We start from the raw sequence: 20,711 nt of genomic DNA on the forward strand, positions 1-20,711 counted from the left end.
CACTGCAGACAACTTGGAACGTAGAAAGGAGTTTGAAAAACAATCACCCGTGCTTCCACGACTGGAAGTGACCCTTGCTAGCATCTTGGTGTCTGTGAGTCTTTCTTGTGTTGTGACCATACACTGGTGTGTCTACACTTAACATAGAGACTGGACTGGGGTCGTGCCCCACAGCTGTGTGCATATGCACAGAGCTATGTAGCCTATCTGCCCGCCTGCAGCCAGCCCGAGTCATCCAAAACACCCAAGTGAGTTTTAAATGGCTGTGGAGGGACACCTGGGGGGGTCAGTCTGTTACACGTCTGACTCTTAATGTTGGCTCGAGTCTCAATCTCAAGATCGCCCTGTGTGGGGCTCTGCACTCAGCGGGCCGTCTGCTTGGGATTCTCTCTCCCTCCTTCTCCCTTTGCCCCACCCCCAACCCCCTGCACAAGTTCTCGATCTCCCTCTCAAATAAATAAATCTTTAAAAAAAAAAAAAAAAAAAAAAAACAGAAAACAAAAAACAGACAGCTAAGGAATGTTCCCTATGTCCAGGCGTCCAAACCCGCCAGGCTTTTGTTGGTGAGCACTTCCTGTTTCTATAGGGCTCACCACTGCCAGCTGCATTGATGACCTTCCTCGGACCCCTCCTACCTTTGCCTACAACTCACTATTTCCTTAGGTAGGTGTCCCAGGAGTGGAATTACAGGCTTAAAAAGTATGGATGTATATACGACAGACTTGGACTGATAAACCATCTTCGGGAAGGTTTTTTGTTGTTCTCACTCAGCGCTCCCTGCCCCCTGCCTCCCACTCCAGGGGATACGGAACCTGTAGAGCTAGATCAGAGCACGGCAAAGGATGCCAGCCAGATGCTTTACTTTTTTTTTTTTTTAAAGCAACGGAGGCTCGGGGTGCCTGGGTGGCTCAGTCGTTAAGCGTCTGCCTTTCAGTGGGTTAAAGCCTCTGCCTGCGGCTCAGGTCATGATCCCAGGGTCCTGGGATCGAGCCCCACATCGGGCTCTCTGCTCAGCAGGGAGCCTGCTTCCCTTCCTCTCTCTCTGCCTGCCTCTCTGCCTACTTGTGATCTCTGTCAAATAAATAAAATCTTTAAAAAGAAAGAAAGAAAGAAAGAAAGAAAGAAAGAAAGAAAGAAAGAAAGAAAGAAAGAGAGAGAAAAAAGCGTCTGCCTTTGGTTCAGGTCATGATCCCAGGGTCCTGGGATCGAGCCCCAAATTGGGCTCTCTGCTCAGCGGGAAGCCTGCTTCTCCCTCTCCTACTCCCCCTGCTTGTGTTCCCTCTCTCGCTGTGTCTCTCTCGGTCAAATAATAAATAAAAAGCTTTAAAAGCAAAAACAAAAAAGCAATGGAGGCTCTGCCCTGCAGAAAGAAGGTTGCACCAGTGAGGCGGCTCTCCTTAGGCCCAGGGCTCCCCTCTGGGCTTCCCCTGGCTGTCCCATCAGGTTCAAAGGAGCAGAAAGAGAGAAGTCCTGCTGACAGTGGGCACAACAGTTTAGCAAACCCAACTGCTGGCTGCTGGCCTGTCCCATCCAGTCCAGTGGCTCATGGAAGGAGGCCCCAAGGTGGGGTCAGCCGAGGAGGAGAGCTCCAGAGACAGCTAATCTAGGGACACACAGGTGTAGCAGCCCCCTCTTCCCTGGCTCTTTGCCAGGAACTAGTCTACCCTACAAATGGCTATACCTAGACGGGACAGACCGGAGAGGAGTGACCCAGCAGGAGCCCCCCTGGCCAGCCCAGGTCCCCGTTCAGCTATGTAAAAAATGCAGCGCCTGGAAAAGCCTTGGGGAGATAGCAGTGTCTGGAATGTAAACATTTCCCAGGAAAAGGAGGGCAGGGCACGTGATGGTGCGTGTGGGGACCAGCTCCCCCAGGGCCCCCCGGGTAGGCCTCGGCCAGCTTCAGGTTGCTGGAGCCTTGGCCAAATCATCAGCCAGGGCCCAAGAAAAGGTTCCTGGGATGGTGGCATTTTTCTCTCACCCCAGTTAGGAGCAGAGTGGGGTGAAAAGCCTCTGGAATTTGGAGGAGTCTGGGGAAAATGTCCTGCAGGAAGGAGCCCTGTGCCCAGGAGGAGACGCATGCCTTGGGCCACCCAGTGTGGCAGCCGTGAGCTGTGTAGAGATACTGAGCACCTGCGGTGTGGCCACCAAGGAATGGAAATTTTAATTTAATTTTAATTAACTTAACTTTAAGAATGGCTGCCCAGTTCAGTTGCTGGAAAACTTTCCAGGTATGCTGCTGGATCCCAAAGGCACAGAGGCTGGAGTCAGGCAGACCACACTGTGACTCTCCCTTTTCAGCTGCACACCTTCCAGCTCTAACTACAGATTATGTAGCCCCACAGAAAGGTCTGTGTCTGAATTGAAATATGCTGTAAATGTAAAAGAACACTTAGCATTTCAAAGATTCTGTATTAAGGCGGCAGGGGGTGGGGGGGGCACCCGGGTGGCTTAGATGGTTAAGTAGCTTCGGCTCTGGTCATGATCTCCAGGTCCTAGGATCGAGCCCGGCATGGGGCTCCCATCTCATGGGAACTTCTCCTCCTCTCTCTGCCTCTCCCCCTGCCTGTGCTCTCTCTCAAATGAATAACTTTTTTTTTTTTTTTTTAAGATTTTATTTGAGAGAGAGAGAGAGAGAGAGCACACACACGAAGAGGGGGAGCGGCAGGCAGAGGGAGAAGCAGGCTCCTGCCAAGCAAGGAGGCTGATGTGGGGCTTGATCCCTGGACCCTGGGATCATGACCTGAGCCAAAGGCAGACGTTTTAACCCACTGAGCCACCCAGGCACCCTGAATAAATAAAATCTTAAAAAACAAAACAAAACATACAAAACACCTAGAAAAACCCTCATTAATTTCTAATGACTACGTGTGGAAACAGTAATATTCTGGATACATTAGATTAAACAAAAATATAATATCAAAGTTAATGTCACCCACCTAAAAAACGTAATGAAGCTGCTAGAGTATTTTACATTATATACGTGGCTAGTAGTATAGTCCTTTTGGACTATAGGCACTGCCCTGGACAATTCTGCCTCAGGACAAAGTCAAACCAAAGAGAACCAGCCTGCAGCTTTGTTTTTCCGTCAGGCTCTCAGGCCACACACTGCCTACCAAACCCCTGGCGGTAAGTTCTCCGAACATCGCGCCCCGGTCGCTCCCATTACAGGCTGGCCTCTTTTGCCTGCTCTGGAGGAGACAAAAGCTGGGCCTATTCTTCAATCTCTGGCACTTACTCCTTATTTCCTTCAGGGTCCTGGGGACACTGCCACCACCCCTGACTCTCACCTCCACCTTCTTTCCCACAGGCTGGTTTAGAAAGAACAGGGACTGAGTCGGGCCCACTAGGCTCTGAATTCCCCTCTCTGACACTTAAAATGCCTTGGCACTTGGGGGAGTTCCTCTGCCTCTCTGAGCCTCATTTCCATCTGATCAGTGGGCGGATACCAATGACTACACTGGACCAGAGGCAGAGGCTTGAAAGCAAACCTCTAGACCATGGTCAGGCTCAGCGGGAAGGCTCAGCTCAGCCCCCTGGAGAACATAGGCCTTGCCCCACACAGCTTGCCTGCCTTCTAAAGGTCTCCATCATTCCCTTGTACCCTCCAGGCATCTTTGCCAGGGGACCATGGCTCCTTCAAGAACAAAAGGAGGGGAGGAAATGCCATGCTGCCCTTACCTGGTCAGGGACCAAGAGAGTGGGTTCAAATGTAGTTAGTGTGGTGACAGGGGATCCCCCAGGTCTGGGGAGGTTGGTGAGGAGAGGTGGACATGCAAATAAAGCCCACAAATCCCAAAGTGAGGCAGTTACGATCCAATAGGAGGCCTGAAACCCGCCTACAGACTGAGAGAAGAGGTGTGTTACAAGAGGACTGGGGGTTATGTTGGGAATGGGGAAGGAAGGGATTTGGGTCCAGGAAGAGGACAGAGGTCAACGAGGGAGGAGCTAGAAACCCAGAGCAGCGTGGAGAAGCAGGAAGGTTCTACAGGGCACCTCTGGCCTGTGCTCCAGCGGTAGCTGTCCTCCCAGCCTCAGATGTCCTCCCCTTCCTTGGCTGTCCCATCCCTCAACTTCTAACAGCCTTTAAAGACTCAGCCCCCTCACTGGACATGGGGCCCAAGAAGTGGGATCAGTCCCAGGGGCTCCCTCCTGTGGGACTTCCAAGGGGTACTGCAGTCCCAGATCATCCCTCCACCAGGATAGGGAGTGGGGCAGGGGTTCGGCAAGGAGAGCAGAGCTCTCTCCAGCTCAGAGGGAGGGAGGTTGGTTGCCTATGCCTGACCCCCCCCTTCCCCCCACTGGGGCCAGGCTCCCCTTCCTCCTGAGCTCAGCATCCAGCCTACCTGGCCCTGCCCCAGCCCTGCTACCTGGCTCAGGTGACCTCTGCCAAGGGAGGAGAGAACAACAAACTCTTTTGACAGGAACTGGAAAAGGAGAGATTTGCAGGAGCCGCCAAGCTGCAACATTAGCCTGGTGTGGGAAAGAAAGCCCTATCTGTCTCACGCTGGCTCCCGGACCCCACTGCAGGTTCTCGGAAGGGAGACAGTGGGGGCCCTTCAGCTTGCCCTCAGCAGGGGAGGATGCTGGTCACGAGCCAGGGCTGAGGAGTCCCTGGCCCTTGTTGGGGGGCTGGAGGGAGGGCTGCCTGGGGCTGCAGGGGGCACGCCCAGCTGCTGGGCTGGGTGGCACTGCCCTGTACTGGGTGTGGTCAGCTCAGATTCCCGGTGGTGGCAGCAACCTGGCCCTCCCTGTGTGGCTGTCACCTGACACCAGGGGACCAGCCACAAAAAAGCCAAGAAAAAGCAACCCGGTCCTGGACAGGGGCAGCCAGTCAGGAACACACTGTTTGTTCGGCAGGGGGCGGGGGGCTGGGGGTGAGAGGAGCGTGGGCAGGCCAGGCAGAAAGGGCCCAGAGCCTTTATCAGCTGGCTGGTTTTACCAGGGGAGGGAGTGGCCGCCAGGGATTTCCAAGGAAGGAGTTTTACTGTGGCATGAGTTTCTGTCCCCTTGAAATCACTCCCTCTCCACTGAGATGTCCAGTGGGCTCCACAGTCCCCTCATGTGGGCCCCAGTGGCTCAGGAGACTCCCTCACAGGCAAGGAAACTGAGGTTAGGGAGGGGACATCGCCACCCTCAGAGCGCAGCTGGTGGGGAAATGGGACCGGCACCCCCCCCTCATATGCTCTGGCTGCTTGAGCCCTGGAGGCCTCAGTATTCTCACCCACAGAATGGGAATGCCACCTGGCTGTGAGGTGCCACGAGGATGAGGTGAGGCACCAACTGTGTGCCAGGTGCCATTCGAAGCGATTTAACTTTGCTTATGAGCACACCGACCTGGACGCAGAGACCAGGCATCCGCTTCACAGATGAGGAAACTGCGGAGCGGAGAGGCTCCGTAACGTGTCTGCAGTCACGAAGTGGACAAGCGGCACAGCTGGCACCTGGCCCTAGGCCACGTGGCTCCTCCTCACGGCACTACTTGGACCCCTTGTCTGTTTGGTGGAGGGTTCAGGGCATCAATCCGTCTACAGACACGGCTCCTTCCCGGGGACCACCGGTCCAGTCTGGACACTGCTTTACCAACTGTGGGCACCTTCAGCGGGCTGACCTTCACCTGCGTGCGAATGACACCTGCACAGACAGGCCACCTGAGGCTCACAGCGCCAGCTCTGCATATCCCGCTGTCTGCAAAGACCACGGGTTCCAAGGCTCCCCAAACTCAAACCTGAGGCCAGATAATGCCCACAGAGCTGTGCTCTGAATCAGCCTTTCAACTTAGATCTTAACTCACATAATCCTCACACCACCTCTCTGGAGTAGCTCCTGTATCATCTTTTTTCCCCCCCGAAGGTTTTATTTGTCAGAGAGAGAGAGAAAGACCAAGAGAGAACACACAAGCACGGGGAGTGGCAGGCATAGGGAGAGGGAGGCTCGCTGCCGAGCAGGGAGCTCCATGTGGGACTCGATCCTAGGACCCTGGGATCATGACTCAGGCTGAAGGCAGACGCTTCACTGACTGAGCCACCCAGGCATCCCTGCTTCTATCAGCTTGTGGAGACACGTGACTTGCCAAGGTCACCTAGCTCATGAACCTCGGCAGACAGGTCTGGGGTTGGCACCACTAACCAACCCCTGGGCCGAACTCCCTCTCTATCAATGGAGATCATCACTGGTGCTCTTCTGTCCAAATCAAGCGCACCACCATCCCTTTCACCCGCTCCTCAGCCTCCCAGGGCTTCTCCCTCTCCAGGGCTTGGCACCATGACATGCCCAGGACGGAGCCTCCCCAAGTCATGCCAGACACCCACCTCCCTTCCCTACCCAACACAAGGCCTCATGCCCTAAATAGTTCTCTAATCCAGTGATCCTCGGCCAGGGGCCACTGGGCAGCATCTGGAGACATTTCTGGTTGTACGTCTTGGGGACCCAGGGTCAGGGATGTCACTAAACGTCCTCTCCACGTGGCCAGCCCCAAATGTCAGCAGTGAGAAGGTTGAGAAACCCTGTTCTGTAAATGCCCTCCCTGTGTCTCACCGTCTGGGCCTCATCCAGTCACTGCAATGCTCCCCTTAAAAATAATTAAATGGGAGCACCTGGGTGGCTTAAGCATCTGCCTTCAGGCTCAGGTCATGATCCCAGGGTCCTGGGATGGAGTCCCAGGCTCCCCGCTCAGCGGGGAGCCTGCTTCTCCCTCTCGCACTCCCCCTGCTTGTGTTCCCTCTCTCACTGTATCTCTCTCTCTCTGTGTCAAATAAATAAATAAATAAATAAATAAAATCTTTTTAAAAAGACCAATTAAAGGAAAAAAAGAAAGAAACTTATCTTCCAAACTGTGAATGGGATCACGCACTCCCCTGCTCAAAACCCACCACAGCTATGGGTGTCAGTGAGGCCCCAGATTTCCAGGTTCCAGGCTCCCTCAATCTGACACCAGGAAGCCGGGGGTGGGGGGGGCGGAGGAGGGGCTGGCCTGGGTGGGATCACCAAGGTTTCCAAATATTCCAGGATCTGGTCTCATCCCTCATCCCAACCCTTCAGGCTCCACGTTCACTTGCTGTCCAGGTAAGACCAAACCTACCCACCTCCCTTCCCTCCCTCCCTTCCCTCCCTCTGCTCCCAGTAAGTGGCCTTTCAGACCATCGGCCCCCTCCCACCTTCTGGACTATAAAAGTCCTGGAGGGCAAAGATCTTATCTGTGATCCCAAGCCCCAGCCCCAGCTGGTCTTTCAGTAGCTGCTCAATGCAGGTTTCTAGCACATGAATGGAAGGAGGAAGGAATTCCAGGAGCCTCCCCTCCCCTTCTCCGCAGCCAGGCCTGGCGGTGGGGCAGCCAAGTTTGGGGGCCGCCAGTTGTGGGGCATGGGGGGTGGGCTGAGTCCTCTGTCCCAGCCCCACCCCAGCCCCACCCCACTGCACAGTTGGAACTTGGGGCAGGGGTTCCTCCCTCTGCTGAGCCTGTCTATCCGGTTTCTACTAGAACCGGCCACCTTTTTGGGGTGTGAGATCTCTCGGTGTCAGCAGGGGCAATGAAGGCACATGGGGGTCTCCCCTGCCCCCAGGAGGGTGCTGAGGTTCTCAGACCAGCACCCACGGGCCCCGAGATCTCCCATTCCTAACAGCTGCACCCCATTTCCCAAGGTCCTAAAATCCTGCCCACAGCTTCCTTCTGCCAGTGGGAGGAGGTGCTCATTCAGGGAAGCCCCCCCCCCACTGGCCAGTGGCCTCAGCGAAGCTCCAGGGCCACACCTGCCACCATCAAACCAGAGGAAAACAGCAGGGTGCCTCCACCCCCCTCAGACAAGCCCCTGGGTGTCTCTCCCTTGGAGGCCGCCCCATCCTCCCCACCCCCAGAAGGGCAGCTAGTGCTCCTGGACCGCACGTTAACTCTGTACAATCCCTGTAACACGCCTACCCCGTGGAGGACAGGCACCAGGTCACCCGGCGTCTGAGTGGCCAAGCTGGAGGGGAAGCCCTGTCCCTCAGCATGTCCTGGGGGGGGCGGGTGTCCCTGGGCATCCTGGTGCTCCGCTTCCCGCAGGCCACCTTCCGGGGTGGAGGGAAGCTTGGGCATGCGGGCCGGGCCTAGATCAAAGCGGACCTAAGCAAGGCTAATTACCCCGAAACGGGCAGATTGCTAGGTGGCTGCGGAGCTAATAAAGCACGGAGCGCCCCTGTTTATAGGCCAGCTCCGCCTGCTCGCGCCCCGGCCGCCGGGAGCTTTGGGGCCCTCCCTGCGATGTCGGGTGGCAGGGTGCTCCGGTTTCAGCGGGCCTTAAGAGCAGGTCTGGGGTTGGGGGAGCCAAAGGCCAGCCTGGCACAGTCTCAGGCGCCTCTCCCCACTCACCCAGGCGTAGAGCCTGCCACAAGAGTGCCACAGGACTCACTGTGGTCTGCCTGCAGGGAGAGCGGTGTTTTCCTGTGGGGGCGAAGTGAGGAGAAAGGGGACAGCCATGGGCTGTGGCCACTGCCTCAGAGACCAGGCATCACGGGAACACTGCTACACCTGGCAGGGTTCAGCCTCCTTCACAGCCCCGTGAGGACGCAGGATGTTTGAGCCTTATTTTACAGGTGGGGAAACTGAGGCTGGAAGAGGCAGAGTGATCTGCAGAGGTCACACAGCCAGTGAGACTTGGGACATGGAGTCCTGACGCCTGGGGATCCCACTGCCCGCTTCCAGGAAAGTCCGCCGACCAGACCCCATTTCCAGGGTCAGGTGCCCATGAGCCGGCAGCGCCCGGGGAGCAGCCCCATCCAGGTGAAGGCCGCCTGAGTGCCCCAGCCCCAGCCCGGGGAGGGCGGCCAACGCGGTGCTTCCCCTTACCTTGTTAAACTGGAAAAGGTCCCGCTTGAGCCTCTCCCGGGCAGGGTCATGTCCTGACCTCAGGAACCGCCTCATGGTGCTTAGCGCACAGCCCCCTAGAGAAAGAGAAGCAGCTGCTGACCACCAGCGAGAGGTGGCCACGCAGCCCTGGCCCCAGCACCCACTCTGGCTCCCAGGCACCAAGGGCTTGGCCCAGCCCAGCCTCTCTCCCCAAGCCCAGCAGCGGCTTCTCTGTCCGCCCTCTCGTGCACCCTCACTCCACCTGCAAAGGACAGTCCAGAACCCCAGGGACGTCTATACCTGGAGGTCCAAGGCTGACCCAAGCTCTAACACTTGTTCTGGGCCACTGCTGCCTTATAAAGCCAGCGGGAGAAGCTGGAGGAGGAAGCCATTTCGCCCGGCTTTATAGGAACAGTGGCCCTGAGGTTAATGAGCTTAATTGTTAACCTGTTTTCTGAAAAACCATAAAACCCCAGCTAAACAGAAAGGGAAACTTCACCAGCCTCTCTCTCCAGAGCCCAACTGGGAGGCAGAAATGCAAAGGCTGTCTACCTGGGCTCCCAGACCAGAATGCCACCGGTGGGGGGCTGGGGGCTGGGGAGGTCTCTGGGGTCGGCACCCCCAGGCACACTCTGCCTGCTGACTGCGGGGAAGGCTCTCGAATCACAGTTGTTGGGAGCCTGAGCAGGTGAGGAGCAGAGCGCAGGGTCGGAGGGCGCCGGCCCAGGCCAGCCCACGCCAGGGACCCGCGGTGGAACTGGGTCCACCCCACGCAGCTGCTGGGCTTTCCGGAGCTGCAGCTCTACCCCTGGGCTTCCTGGCCGGCCCCCTGCCCCCATCTCTGGCTAACCAGGTCCCAGCTCCCCTGGGCTCTGATGGACGCACTGGATAGGGAGACTCCCTCTCCCATGGGCCTAAGTGGAGTCTTATCAGGAGAAGAAATCTGCTCCGAATCAAGAAACCAGCTCAAGGCCCAAAGCCCATCTGCCCAAACCATCTGAATGTAGAATGCTTTCCCAACCCAAGGGGAACTATTTCTGGATCATCCTTGGGGGAAGGGAGAAGGATCATCTTCACTGCAGCTTCCGGCCAGCAGCAGCTTGGCCTCCCACTGACCGTGGGACACCAGGGCCTGTCCTCAGCAACACAGGGGCCCAGGGTAGCCGGACTCCCTGAAGAGACTAAACGGACCCGGGCGCACCCCAGAGGGGCTTACTCGGGGCTAGGGCAGAGTGCCCTGCCAGGGAGGCATCAGGCCGGGGTGCGGGTTTGGGGGAGCACCTGGCCCCCGCCATGGTGGATGTCCCAGGGGAGATGTCTGAGACCTGAAAGATGCCCTTTATTTCCGGCTTCTTGTGAGGCGACAAAAACTAACCATCAGGCCGGGGCTCTGCATATGAATGGACCCCGTGTGGTCCAAGACTGGGGGCTCCCTCCAAGGCACGTGGATGGCAGAGGGAGGCCATGGTGGTGGCCTCTGGTAGAACCACCAAGGGCTGCCATGACGGAAGGGGTCACCCCACTTGGCAGAGACACACTGGGGGCAATCCAAACACCACCCCAGCTGGGAGCAGGTGGAGACCAACCCCCCAGAGTGCCATCACCTTCTGGGGACACTGAAAAGACCCTCACTTGCAGGAGGGGGTGGGGCAGATGCAAGAGATTTGTGCCCTTCCATTCTGGGGGAGCCGGAGCAGCCTGGGGAGCCCCACTTCCCTCTGGATCGGCAGGTAGTCGGGAACCTGCCAGCTGCCCACCTGACCCGGGGTCCCGAAGCAGGTCAGGGAACACAGGGAAGCCTGGGAGGCTCTGGGGACTGGGAGTGACAACAGCCCTAGGCTGGCAGCAGCGACCTGGGGCTCCCAGACAAACAGCTGAGCGGTGGACTCGCATTCCAGCTGTGGGGGAGGGCGGCACAGGCCGAAGCTCATAAATCCGCTCGGCTCCGGCTCCAGCTCCCTCCAGCTCCCGGGGGCGCCCACTCTCCCTTCCTGGGCCGAGGTCACTGGGTCAGAAGTCAAAGGAAGCTGGGAGTGCTGCCTTGGAGGAGAGGGGCCTGCAGACTCCAGGGACAGGGTGATCTCAAGAACCCACATGGGCTCGCGGGTGACAGGGCACAGCCCCAGGGAGGAGGTGCAGGCGGGCGGGAGGGAGGCAGACGGGATGTGGACACTGGGGGGAGATGGTAGGCACCCTACCCACCCAAATGTCCCTCAGAGCATCGGCTACATACCAGGCACTACCCAGACCCGGACGTCATACTTATACTACTTTTTTTTTTTTTTAAGATTTTATTTATTTATCAGACAGAGATCACAAGTAGGCAGAGAGGGGGAAGCAGGCTCCCCACTGAGCAGAGAGCCCGGGGCTGGATCCCAGGACCCTGGAACCCTGACCTGCGCCAAAGGCTGAGGCCCCAACCCACTGAACCACCCAGGCACCCCTACTTTTACCACTTTTTAAACATTTTGCTCGAGTACTCCTGCTCACTGTTTAAAAAAAGAAAGGGGAAAAAAAAAAAAAAAAAGAAAGAAAGAAAACAATCCCAAGGAGAAAATCCTCCCTAAATCCCACTACTCAGGAGTAGGCACAGTGGGATGTTGGGACACGCCCTGCCCCCTCCTGCCTTCACACTTCTGTACAGGGGACACCTAAACCCTGTCCCGGATGTTTGTTTGCCCTCCACCAGCCTCCCTGGACGTCCAGTGGAAGATCTCCACTTGGCAGACCAGGAAATGAAGACCACAGAGGCTGGGTAACTCGTCCAAGGTCACTGAGGAGAAACCGGCAGAACTTGGATTTGCCCCCAGGTCTGCTGAACTCCGAACGTAGGACCAGGGGAGGCAGGGCAGGGTGGCTAGGACAGGCCAGAGGGGTGCCTAATCACGGCCTCGCAAGAGAAAGGCCAGGGCGCACGCAGGCCTTCAGCTCGGAGCCAACCAAGGGGTTCCGGGCCTAGGGCCTGGTCACTGCTGGTGACGTACCTGAGGTGCCACCTACTCCACAGAGGGCTGGGACCGCAAAGGCACGGGGATGGGGGTGGGTGAGGGAACCAGGACCAAGACAGGCAACCACGGCACCTCTTCCTCACTCCCGCCAACCCCTCACTGTTGCTCCCAACACAGAAATAACTGCCCAGATCCAGGCATCAAAAGTGCCACCACCTCTTGAAGGGGAGCAGGTCTGGGACTCACCGGACTCACCTCCAGGCAAACCCTCAGCTCCACGGACCCCAGCTAAGTGGGTTCTCCAGAGAGAAGCTCCAGGAACCCGGACCTGGAGCTCCCCGGAGTGGAAGAGATCCTACCCTCTCTCCTGGGGGTGGGAAATGGGGTGTGGGGGGTTGTAAGGGAAAGAGCCAGGGCTTGGGACCAACCGCTGGGCTCAACCACCACAGCTCAGCTCCGCCAAGCTGGGTGGCCTCCCAAGGCAGCTGCTCGAGGCCCAGCGAGCTTGTCTGTACAGGGGGACGCATGGGTCCGCTGGCAAGAGCAGGAGCCATGCCAGGTGCCTGGCATGGAGCAGGCACGGTCCTAGGACTGGGGACACAACAGCGGAAAAAGACAGGCAAGAGCCTTTTTTTCACCAAGCTGACACCTCGCAGGGCGTGCGTGTGATGACTCACAAGTACAGAAATCAGTCAGCAGAACGGGCTCGGAGAGAGCAGGCCCAGCAAGGAAACGAAGGAAGGGGCCAATCCAGAGTGACCAGGGTGTGGCTGGAACGACTCAGGGAACATTCCTGGGTCTGGGTCTATGGGTCTGCTGTTCCTTTGCTGGGACGCTTTTCCTCCAGATACCCACCGGCTCGTTCGCTCTCACCTCTACTCAAATGTCCCTTCTTCCTACTGCCCAGCTTTGCTTTGGTCCTTAGCACTGGTCACGGTGCCAACAGTGTCCTTACTAATCTTGTTTATTACCCGTGCACCCCTCCCCAAGGACGAGCCTTCTCGTTCTTACTCAGGAGTTTTGCCCCCTTTTCGCTGAGGCATCCCTGCTGAATGAATGAACAGAGCCAGAAGAGAAGCCTCCACCCAGACCTGCACGATAGGAAGTGGTCAGCCACGGAAGACTGGGGGCAGGGCAGGTCAGGGGAAACGGAACAAGCTTGCCTCTTCCAGGAGGATGACAACAAGCCCAGGGGCGAGTGCAGGCAACAGGAGAGATGGAGTGGGTCAGAAAGGGGGGGCCCCAGGGGCCACAGCAGATGGCCTCAGGCGCAGTTCACTGGGGGCCCACTGAGAGTCCTGGGCGGGGCCCACCTCGGTCTGCTCTCCCGCTCCTACTCCATTGCCCCCTCTGCTCAGGGCCAGCCTATCTGCTCAAGCCCCTTCTGCTAGTCTCTGAACTTTCATCTGAAATAAGCCTTCTGCCCCTCATGCAACCCATCAGAAATCCTCTTCTAAAGAGCATTCTCTTTCTTCACCTGTCCTGATCACTTTCCCCCTCCTCCCTCAGTGCTCGACCACACCTTATGCTAAAATGGTCCCTAAAACCACCACGGACAAGGGCACCCATCTAGCTCCTCGAATGTTCTCCCCAGCGTTGCTGTGCTGGTCATTAAGGTATCAGGGAAGATCAGAAGCAACCCAAGGGGCCCGCGCCGGGAGCTGGTGAAGCGTGCTCAGGGTCACGACTGAAGGCAGAGAGTCATTAAAAGGGCAGAAGACAATGGACGTAGAACCGTACGTAGAACCCTGAAGTCAGGTAGACGCCATTAAAAATATTTAAGTAAGTAGACACCACACTGGCAGGGTTATGGGATTAGTAGAGATTTTTTTTTCTTCTTCTGGTTTATCTGCCTCCCAGGCAGGGTAGGTAAGAGGATCACATGTGAGAAGGGGTGAAGGCCCAGCCGGTGGCCAGGTGTGAGGGTGGCCCTATGCTCAGAGGCAGTCCTGTTGGTGGGATGGCTCCTGCTCTCTGGGGGGCTGGGCTGCCCTCTAGCCAAGGTAACCTGAACAGGGGAGAAGCCTGCCCCCTGGACACCAGATGGGTGCAGAGGTAGGGAAGGGACAGGTGGGTGGGACCAGCTGCCTGACCTCAGGCTTCAGGGTCCCAGCACCTGGGGGTAAGGGACATTACTATTGTATAGGCCGTGCCCAACCGGGATGCCAAGAAGTGTCTGAGGCAACGTTACTGGAAACGCTGGCCAGAGCGTGACCTCTGAGAGGCAGCTTCTTAAGAAGAAACACCTTCTCCATCCCCTGGGCTCCCAAAGACTGCCCAACGTCAGTCTCAGTTCCTGCCTGTCCCACCCTCTGTCCTGGACAGGACCAAACTCTGAGCAGCCCTCCACACTCTGCCCTCTGTTCCCTTGGGTATGGGCACTCACGGTTTAGGGCTGGTCCATGTGAGGCTTGTCGGCCAATGGTGTGTGTGTGTCTTGATGCTTATCAATTTTCTACACAGGTCTGTGCCTCGTGTAGGGAATTAGCCTGTGTGTTCCCTGTGGGAGGCTGACACAGTGATTCCCTTCCCTTCTCACTGCTCGGATCACCCAACACGGCCACCAGCCACGAATCCTGCCGGAGTCTCAGGCGGGTGTCCCCACCCCCTGACACCTGCCCTGGAAAAGACAGGCGAGCTGTCTACTTGATGAATTCCCACCCTGGACCCCACCGTGGAGATGTGCCTAGACCCTGCTCTCCAACACCCCCTCCCCCGCCCCACCCCACATCTCAGGAGCTCAGTAAAGAGCCCAGCAGAGGTAGAGACAAAACCGGTGTTGGCGCAGGCCGGTCCCGACCCCTTTCTCTAAGCAGCAGATCTGATGGTGCCGTGGGGAGGAAAAAGGCGGGGTCCCAGCCCAGGCGGCTCATCCCACATGGGTACCGTTTGCCCATGAGACAGAGACGTGGCCAAGCTGAGGCCATCTGTCCTGGACGTGTGTGATGGGCCAGCCGCTGAGACGGCTGCTCGATAACCGAGTCAGCTCCATTCACCTGCTGGGAGAGCCTATGCTGAATGGCGGGGCTCTGGCCTCGTGGCACAAGGGAAAGAAGGTGCCCCTTGCCACATGCAGCACCTGGCTGTGGTCCTGATCTCCAGGAGCACAGTGTGAAATGGGACCCCAAGCTCTCGCCCCCTGTCCCCTTTGTCTGTGCTCCCCACAGCCGCTGCATAGGCTGCCCTCCCTTCCCGACACCCTGTGTGTGGCTGGGTCCTTCCGTCTGAGGGGTGTGAGTACACCACTGAGCCTCCCACTGAGGGGAGTGGTGGGGCAGGGCTCTGACGGGTGAAGGTGGCTGAGGAGCCCTCCCGCATCTTATCCGTGCTGACTCGCAATGCCCAAGGTTGCTTTGCAAGCGCCCATGCCACCCCGGGAAACCCAATCTCCCAGGGGCACCAGACAGGGCCCTGGCCAGCAGCTTGGCGACCAAACTGTGGCTGAAAGCACGCGGGACTAGGTGGGAGGTGGGACTTTGAGAGACCATCCAGAGAGAAGGCAGGAACCAGAAGGTCGTCACTGCCATTAGATAATAAAAAGGATTGAGACTTGGGGCACCAGGTGGCTCAGTCAGTTAAGGATCTGCCTTCGGCTCAGGTCATGATCTCAGAGTTCTGGAATCAAGCCCTACATCGGGCTCCCTGCTCCGCAGCGAGTCTGTTTCTCCCTCTGCCTCTGCCCAGCCCCCCACCCGTTGCCACTCATGCTCTCCCTCTCAAATAAATAAATAAAATCTTTAAAAACAAAACAAAAAGGACTGAGACCAAACTACGGCCAGATGCCACTTGAAGTACTTTACTCTCAGCATCTCATGTAATTTTACTAGTTATGAAATGACAGATTTGGAGAGCTATTAAGCCCAAGCAGTGAGTAAGTCCGAGCCCCGGTCTGAACTCCAACCTGATGGGAGAACCCTCCGCCTCCCCAGTTCAGGCCTCTCTCTCAGGACAAAGGGGCTGGCCAGCAGCAGCCCAGATGGGACAACCTGGGTCAGCAGCCACAGCCTGACTTCACCCTCCCTGGCGGAGCCCAGGTCAGTGTCGAGTCCCGCCCTAAGGAGCCACAAGCCAGTCCCGCAACCTGGGAGGGCCCTCCTGCCACACCCAAGGCTTCTTCTGCAGGGTTTCCTCCTAAGGCCCCTGAGGATGGAGGGGAGGCGGGGAGTAGAAATGCGTGCATTCCCTGAACACATCCCATTCTGGGGGCCTCAGTCCCTTATATGCAACCCAACGACAGACTCTCTCCAGGGAAGCCACAGATTGGATAATGGCCAAGCCTAAAGAGCAAAGCCATTCCGCAGAGGAGGTGGGCAACTTGCCTGGGGCGGGGGTGATAGGCTGCCCTGCCCATCCTATCAGGCCCCATTCCACAGCCTCCTACTTGCCTCAAAACTTGAACAGCTGACCCAAGAAGCTTCCAAAGGATGTCAGGTCGTGACCTCGTGGCGCAGTGGTAGCGCGTCTGACTCCAAAGGATGTCAGGTCTAGGGGAAAGGGACCATGCCTGTCTGGTCCATGGTTGTGCCCCAGTGCTTAGTGCCCTGACACTTGAGAGACGCTCGTGTTCTTTGAAGAACTCCCTCACTTCCTGCAAGCCTGTGTTCAAATGTGGCCCTTCTTGCTGAGGCCACCCTCATCGCCTTCTCAGGCTGCAACCTGCCTCCCACCCTAAGCCCCTACTTTGTTCTTATACTATGTAACTCGAATCACCTTTTCACACTTCTGTTACTTATGCTCGTTTCCTGTTACTCACACTCCCCACTCTTTAGAACATGAGTCCTGGTGCGGCAGGACGAACCAGCGGGTACTCATCGCATGACCGAGTGAACAGCCAGGACTAAACAGAGATCAACGAGGCAAAGGTCTTCTCCAGTTGGGAACCACTGACCCCAAAGAGCACTGGGCTGGGGCTCCTTGGGGAACTTCCCCACCTTGTTCTCAAGTCTCGGGTCAAGCCCAGGGTCAGGTAGACATCATGCCTGGCATCCTGCTGGGGCTACCTCTGTGGGCACCGCATCAGACTAAGGCTCCAGGACACCCAGCTCGGCAGCAAGGAGGATCCAAGAATAATATTAGTTACTAGACTCAGGTAGTCCTGTGCCCAGATGTCCCTCTCCACAAATGCTGGGAACACTGAGTCAGGTGTCTTGAGAGAAGGCTCTAGTCTCTGCTGAATTCCTTCAGGGTAGAGTCAGGTACCTAAAGCTGTCCCCACGCCCAGAGGAGCCTCTCCTTACTCAAGAATTCACTGTCGTTCCTGGGAAGGGGAAGGAGCAGGGTGACTCTCCGAAGTACCAGTTTCCTCTGAGAAACAGGGTGGGGAGGGGAGGTCACCTCCAAAGGAACTGGGCACAGCCCCATGGTGCCAGGGCACAGGGAGAGGAGGGTGTCCTGGGGAACCCTGCGAGCCAAGGCTAGAGAAGAACAAGCGGGACTGACGGCCCCACTGGGGGACGCCCCCTCCTGCCCCATACCCTGCTTCTCCCTGAAAACTGCTCCTGGGTAGGGGAAAACAAAGTTGCCGAACAGACTTGGCCTGCCTCAACCCAGGAGGAGCCCTGATAGTGGTATCGCCTGAGCGAGATAAGAAAGCTTCTCTGAGTACTCAGGAGAAGTCAGTCCAGGCGGCCGTGCTGCTCACAGGAGCCAGCCCAGCAGCGGGGACCATGGGCCTCTGGGGCCTCCACTCAGGTGTCTCAACAGCTGTCCCTGGCACTTCTAGAAGGACCAGGGAAGTTGAGGAATCCTTCAGGAAACTCCGTGCTCCTGGAGACTCTTGCCCGGGATGCTCAATGTCTCCAGTGGGTAGCCAAGGAGTCCCAGACAGATGGCAGAGGCTCCGCGACTTCTAGTTCCATGGACCACTTTCTCTATGGGGTGCAGGGTGCGTGGGCGCCTGGGGCCAGGAACTCCTGGCAGGGGAGGATGCCTCTTCCCTAAATGAGGTCGAGAGAAAGCACTATGGAATCCCCAGAAAGGCTCCTTAATGGCAACAGAGCAGCACAAGAATGTGATCGCCTCCACCCCCAACAGCGTACAGAATGCATGCAGCCAAGCCCTCTGCTGAGCAAAAACCTGAGCAGATTAGATTATATACCCCCTTCCTCCCAGCAAAGGCCCCCAGCTGGGGTCTGGCCACCAGGTCTCACTCCTGGCTCTACCAAGGAGCAGGGCAGGTACCAAGGGACACTTGGTAGAGGCCACTGTCCTCTACCTCTGCCTCCCTAGTTTCAAGGAAAAATATTCCATTTTAAAAGGTCTGACATCCAGAGGCTTTCAAAAATGAGGGCCTCTTTGGTGACTTCTGGACAAAGAAGCCAAATCCCCCTGCAACCCAGCAGGCATGTCCAAAATGCTTAGGTGTCTGCCCAAAGCTCCACAAGTGAGGCTTTTTATGCTTTATGGAGCACGTTAAGCAGCTCGTCCACCCCCGATGGCTGCTCTATGCCAGGCCACACGTGTTCCTGACATTTTTCCCCCCATTCTCCTGTCAACAAGCCTCCCTGAGGCTTGGCATGCTAGTTAGGCGACTTAGCCAAGATCATGCAGCAAGAAGAAATCAGCAAGGCATGATTCAGAGCTAAACCTGTTACCTGGAAGGACACTAAAAAACTTAACACCACGTTTGAAGAAAAAGCCTCACCACAGAGAGGCAAGAAGGAGTTTTGCTTCTTCATACTTTCTAAAACATTTCACGTTTCCTGCTATGGGCTCCTGTTGCCTTTTTAATTTTTTTAAACTAATGGGGTCAGCTGGAATTATGGGCCTTTCCCTTCTTTCAATGCAACTGAATTAAAAAACGTTAAGTGCTCAATTATTAAGTTATTAAAATGATATTATTCTGCCACCAAAGGGGCACTCCGCTGACTCAAAGAAGAGTAGAGATGCAGACTGACCTCAGATGCTGGAAACACCATCCAGTGCCCATCCCCCTCACCCCCCACAACCCCGGCCAAGTGATTGGCCTCGTCTAACTTTGGAGTTGTAGTCAGAGCCTCCAGAGCTGACTTTGCCTCTTGACTGCCACAGGTGAACAGTGTGGGCAGATCACTTAAGAAAACCAAATCTAGGGGCACCTGGGTGGCTCAGTGCGTTAAGCCTCTGTTTTTGGCTCAGGTCATGATCCCAGGGTCCTGGGATCGAGCCCTGCGCGCCCCGCATCCAGCTCTCTGCTCAGCAGGGAGCCTGCTTCCCTTCCCCCCCCCCCCCCGCCTGCCTCTCTGCCTACTTGTGATCTCTCTCTCTGTGTCTAAATAAATAAATAAAATCTTTAAAAAAGAAAAAGAAAAAGAAAACCAAATCTAGGGTGCCTGGTTGGCTCAGTTGGTTGAGCACCAGACTCCTGATTTTGGCTTATGTCTTGATCTCAGGGTCCTAGGATGGAGCCCCAAGTGGCAGGCTCTGGACTCAGCAGGAAATCTGCTGGAGGGTTTCTCTCGCTCTGCCCTTCCCCCTGCGTAGTGCTGGGGTGCTCTCTCTCTCAAATAAATAAATCTTAAAAAGAAGGAAGGAAAGAATGAAGGAAGGAAGACAGACCTGAATGCTCTGCCCATAAGGTAAGTAAGGAGGACCATCTCTCCCAGGACCCTTCCCATGCCTCAGCTCTGGAGGACCCGGCCCGTCTTCCTCAAAAGCCCTTCTGACCGCGGCTTCCCCTGGGGCTAGGCCACAGCTATTCCGTAGCGCTGCTCCGTTCCTCCCACCTGGGGTTTTCTGTCGCCCTTAACACACTCATTCCCTCCCAGCTCCCCTCCCTGCTCACAATCCCCTCAGCAGCCGGACAGGACTCTGAGTTGTAAACTCTGCAGAGGATCCCAAGAGCCCAGGTTAAGACGCCCCGCATCTGGCACTGTGGATCCCCACGGGAAGGGGCACTGAGTCCAAGCCCTGCCCCCTCACTCCAAACTCACCTGCTCTCAGGTGAGAGCCTGAGGGGGCCACACCGCGGTTCTCCTGGGTACAGTCCTTTCTCCCCACAGCTAAAGCTCAGTGTGTCTACAAACTGCCCAGCAGGGGCAAACCAAGAGCAAACTTTGGACGCTTTCTTTGGCAAGACGGTATTTTTCACTCCTCACCAAGTCCTAACGTATCACAGCGCAACTCCACCCCCGTCGTCGTGGAAAACTTACTGATCTCCATACCTTCCCTTAAAGGTGTCCAAGGCAGCCAGAGGCGGAGAGAGGCCCAGACCGAAGTCCCTCCCGCGAGCTTCCTGCGTCCGGGGATTAGGACGCACAAAAGGCCGGCAGGGAGTGGGCCCAGATGGTAGGGGCAGGGACTAAGCCGGCGAGGTAACGTGCTGCGGCCGCTGCTCGCACAGAGCCGGCTACCTGAGACGCGCGTCGCCAGCCTCCGGGGCCAGGCGCCTTGCACGTGGGGCCCAAGGAGCGGGGATCCCACCCCCGCTCGCGGTGACCTCCGGCACTCAGCCCGGCTGGGCACTTGTTTCCCCGTTTCCCAAAACCAACTCTATTAGGCAAACCCGGAGCTCAAATTCAGTAAACGCGGGCAGATCCGCCAGAGATAAGTTCCGAGCCGCACTTCCTACAGGTGTCCTTCGCCCAGACAAACCGACCCACGGCATCCAGGGCGAGGCGCGCGGACCCCAGCACAGCTCTTCCCGCCCCGCCCGCGGACGCAGGGGTCTCGGCCTTCCCCCGCCTTCGCACCCCGAGTGGAGGGCGCCCCGAAGGGGCGGACCCGGATGGGTGTTTCCGCGCCCGCGCCTCACCTGGAACCCCAGGCCGGCCCCCGCCCGAGGCCTCGGCGTCCCACCGCACCGGCCGCCGGTTCCGCTCACTCCGCCGCCGGCCCACGGGCTGCTGGGCGGCCGTCTCCTTCCTGCTCACCTCCGGCGCGGCGAGCAGGGGGCGGAGCCGCTGCTATTTACATAAAGGGCGAGCCGGCCTGCCTCGCAGGGCCGCCAGCCCCGGGCCCTAGCG

The 20,711-nt window shown here is 57.2% G+C and overlaps 1 protein-coding gene across 4 annotated transcripts in view; it reads right to left on the reverse strand.

The window, feature by feature from the left end:
- Nucleotides 1-20,649, reverse strand: part of LLGL2 (LLGL scribble cell polarity complex component 2) — a 34,023-nt gene extending 13,374 nt beyond the window's left edge. Inside the window, exons 1-2 of one of the 4 annotated variants that reach the window (XM_032870618.1) lie at nucleotides 20,501-20,649; nucleotides 8,822-8,916 (exon numbers count right to left, since the gene is read on the reverse strand). In XM_032870618.1, coding sequence (XP_032726509.1) covers nucleotides 8,822-8,896 — 75 coding nt within the window. In that variant the 5' untranslated portion in view covers nucleotides 8,897-8,916; nucleotides 20,501-20,649. The other 3 variants (XM_032870615.1, XM_032870617.1, XM_032870616.1) reach the window with 3 other exon arrangements.
- Nucleotides 20,650-20,711: the final 62 nt, after the last annotated feature.

The sequence above is a fragment of the Lontra canadensis genome, unplaced genomic scaffold (assembly GCF_010015895.1).
Source record: "Lontra canadensis isolate GAN:19392208 unplaced genomic scaffold, GSC_riverotter_1.0 scaffold41, whole genome shotgun sequence".
NCBI classification, from domain to species: Eukaryota; Metazoa; Chordata; class Mammalia; order Carnivora; family Mustelidae; genus Lontra; species Lontra canadensis.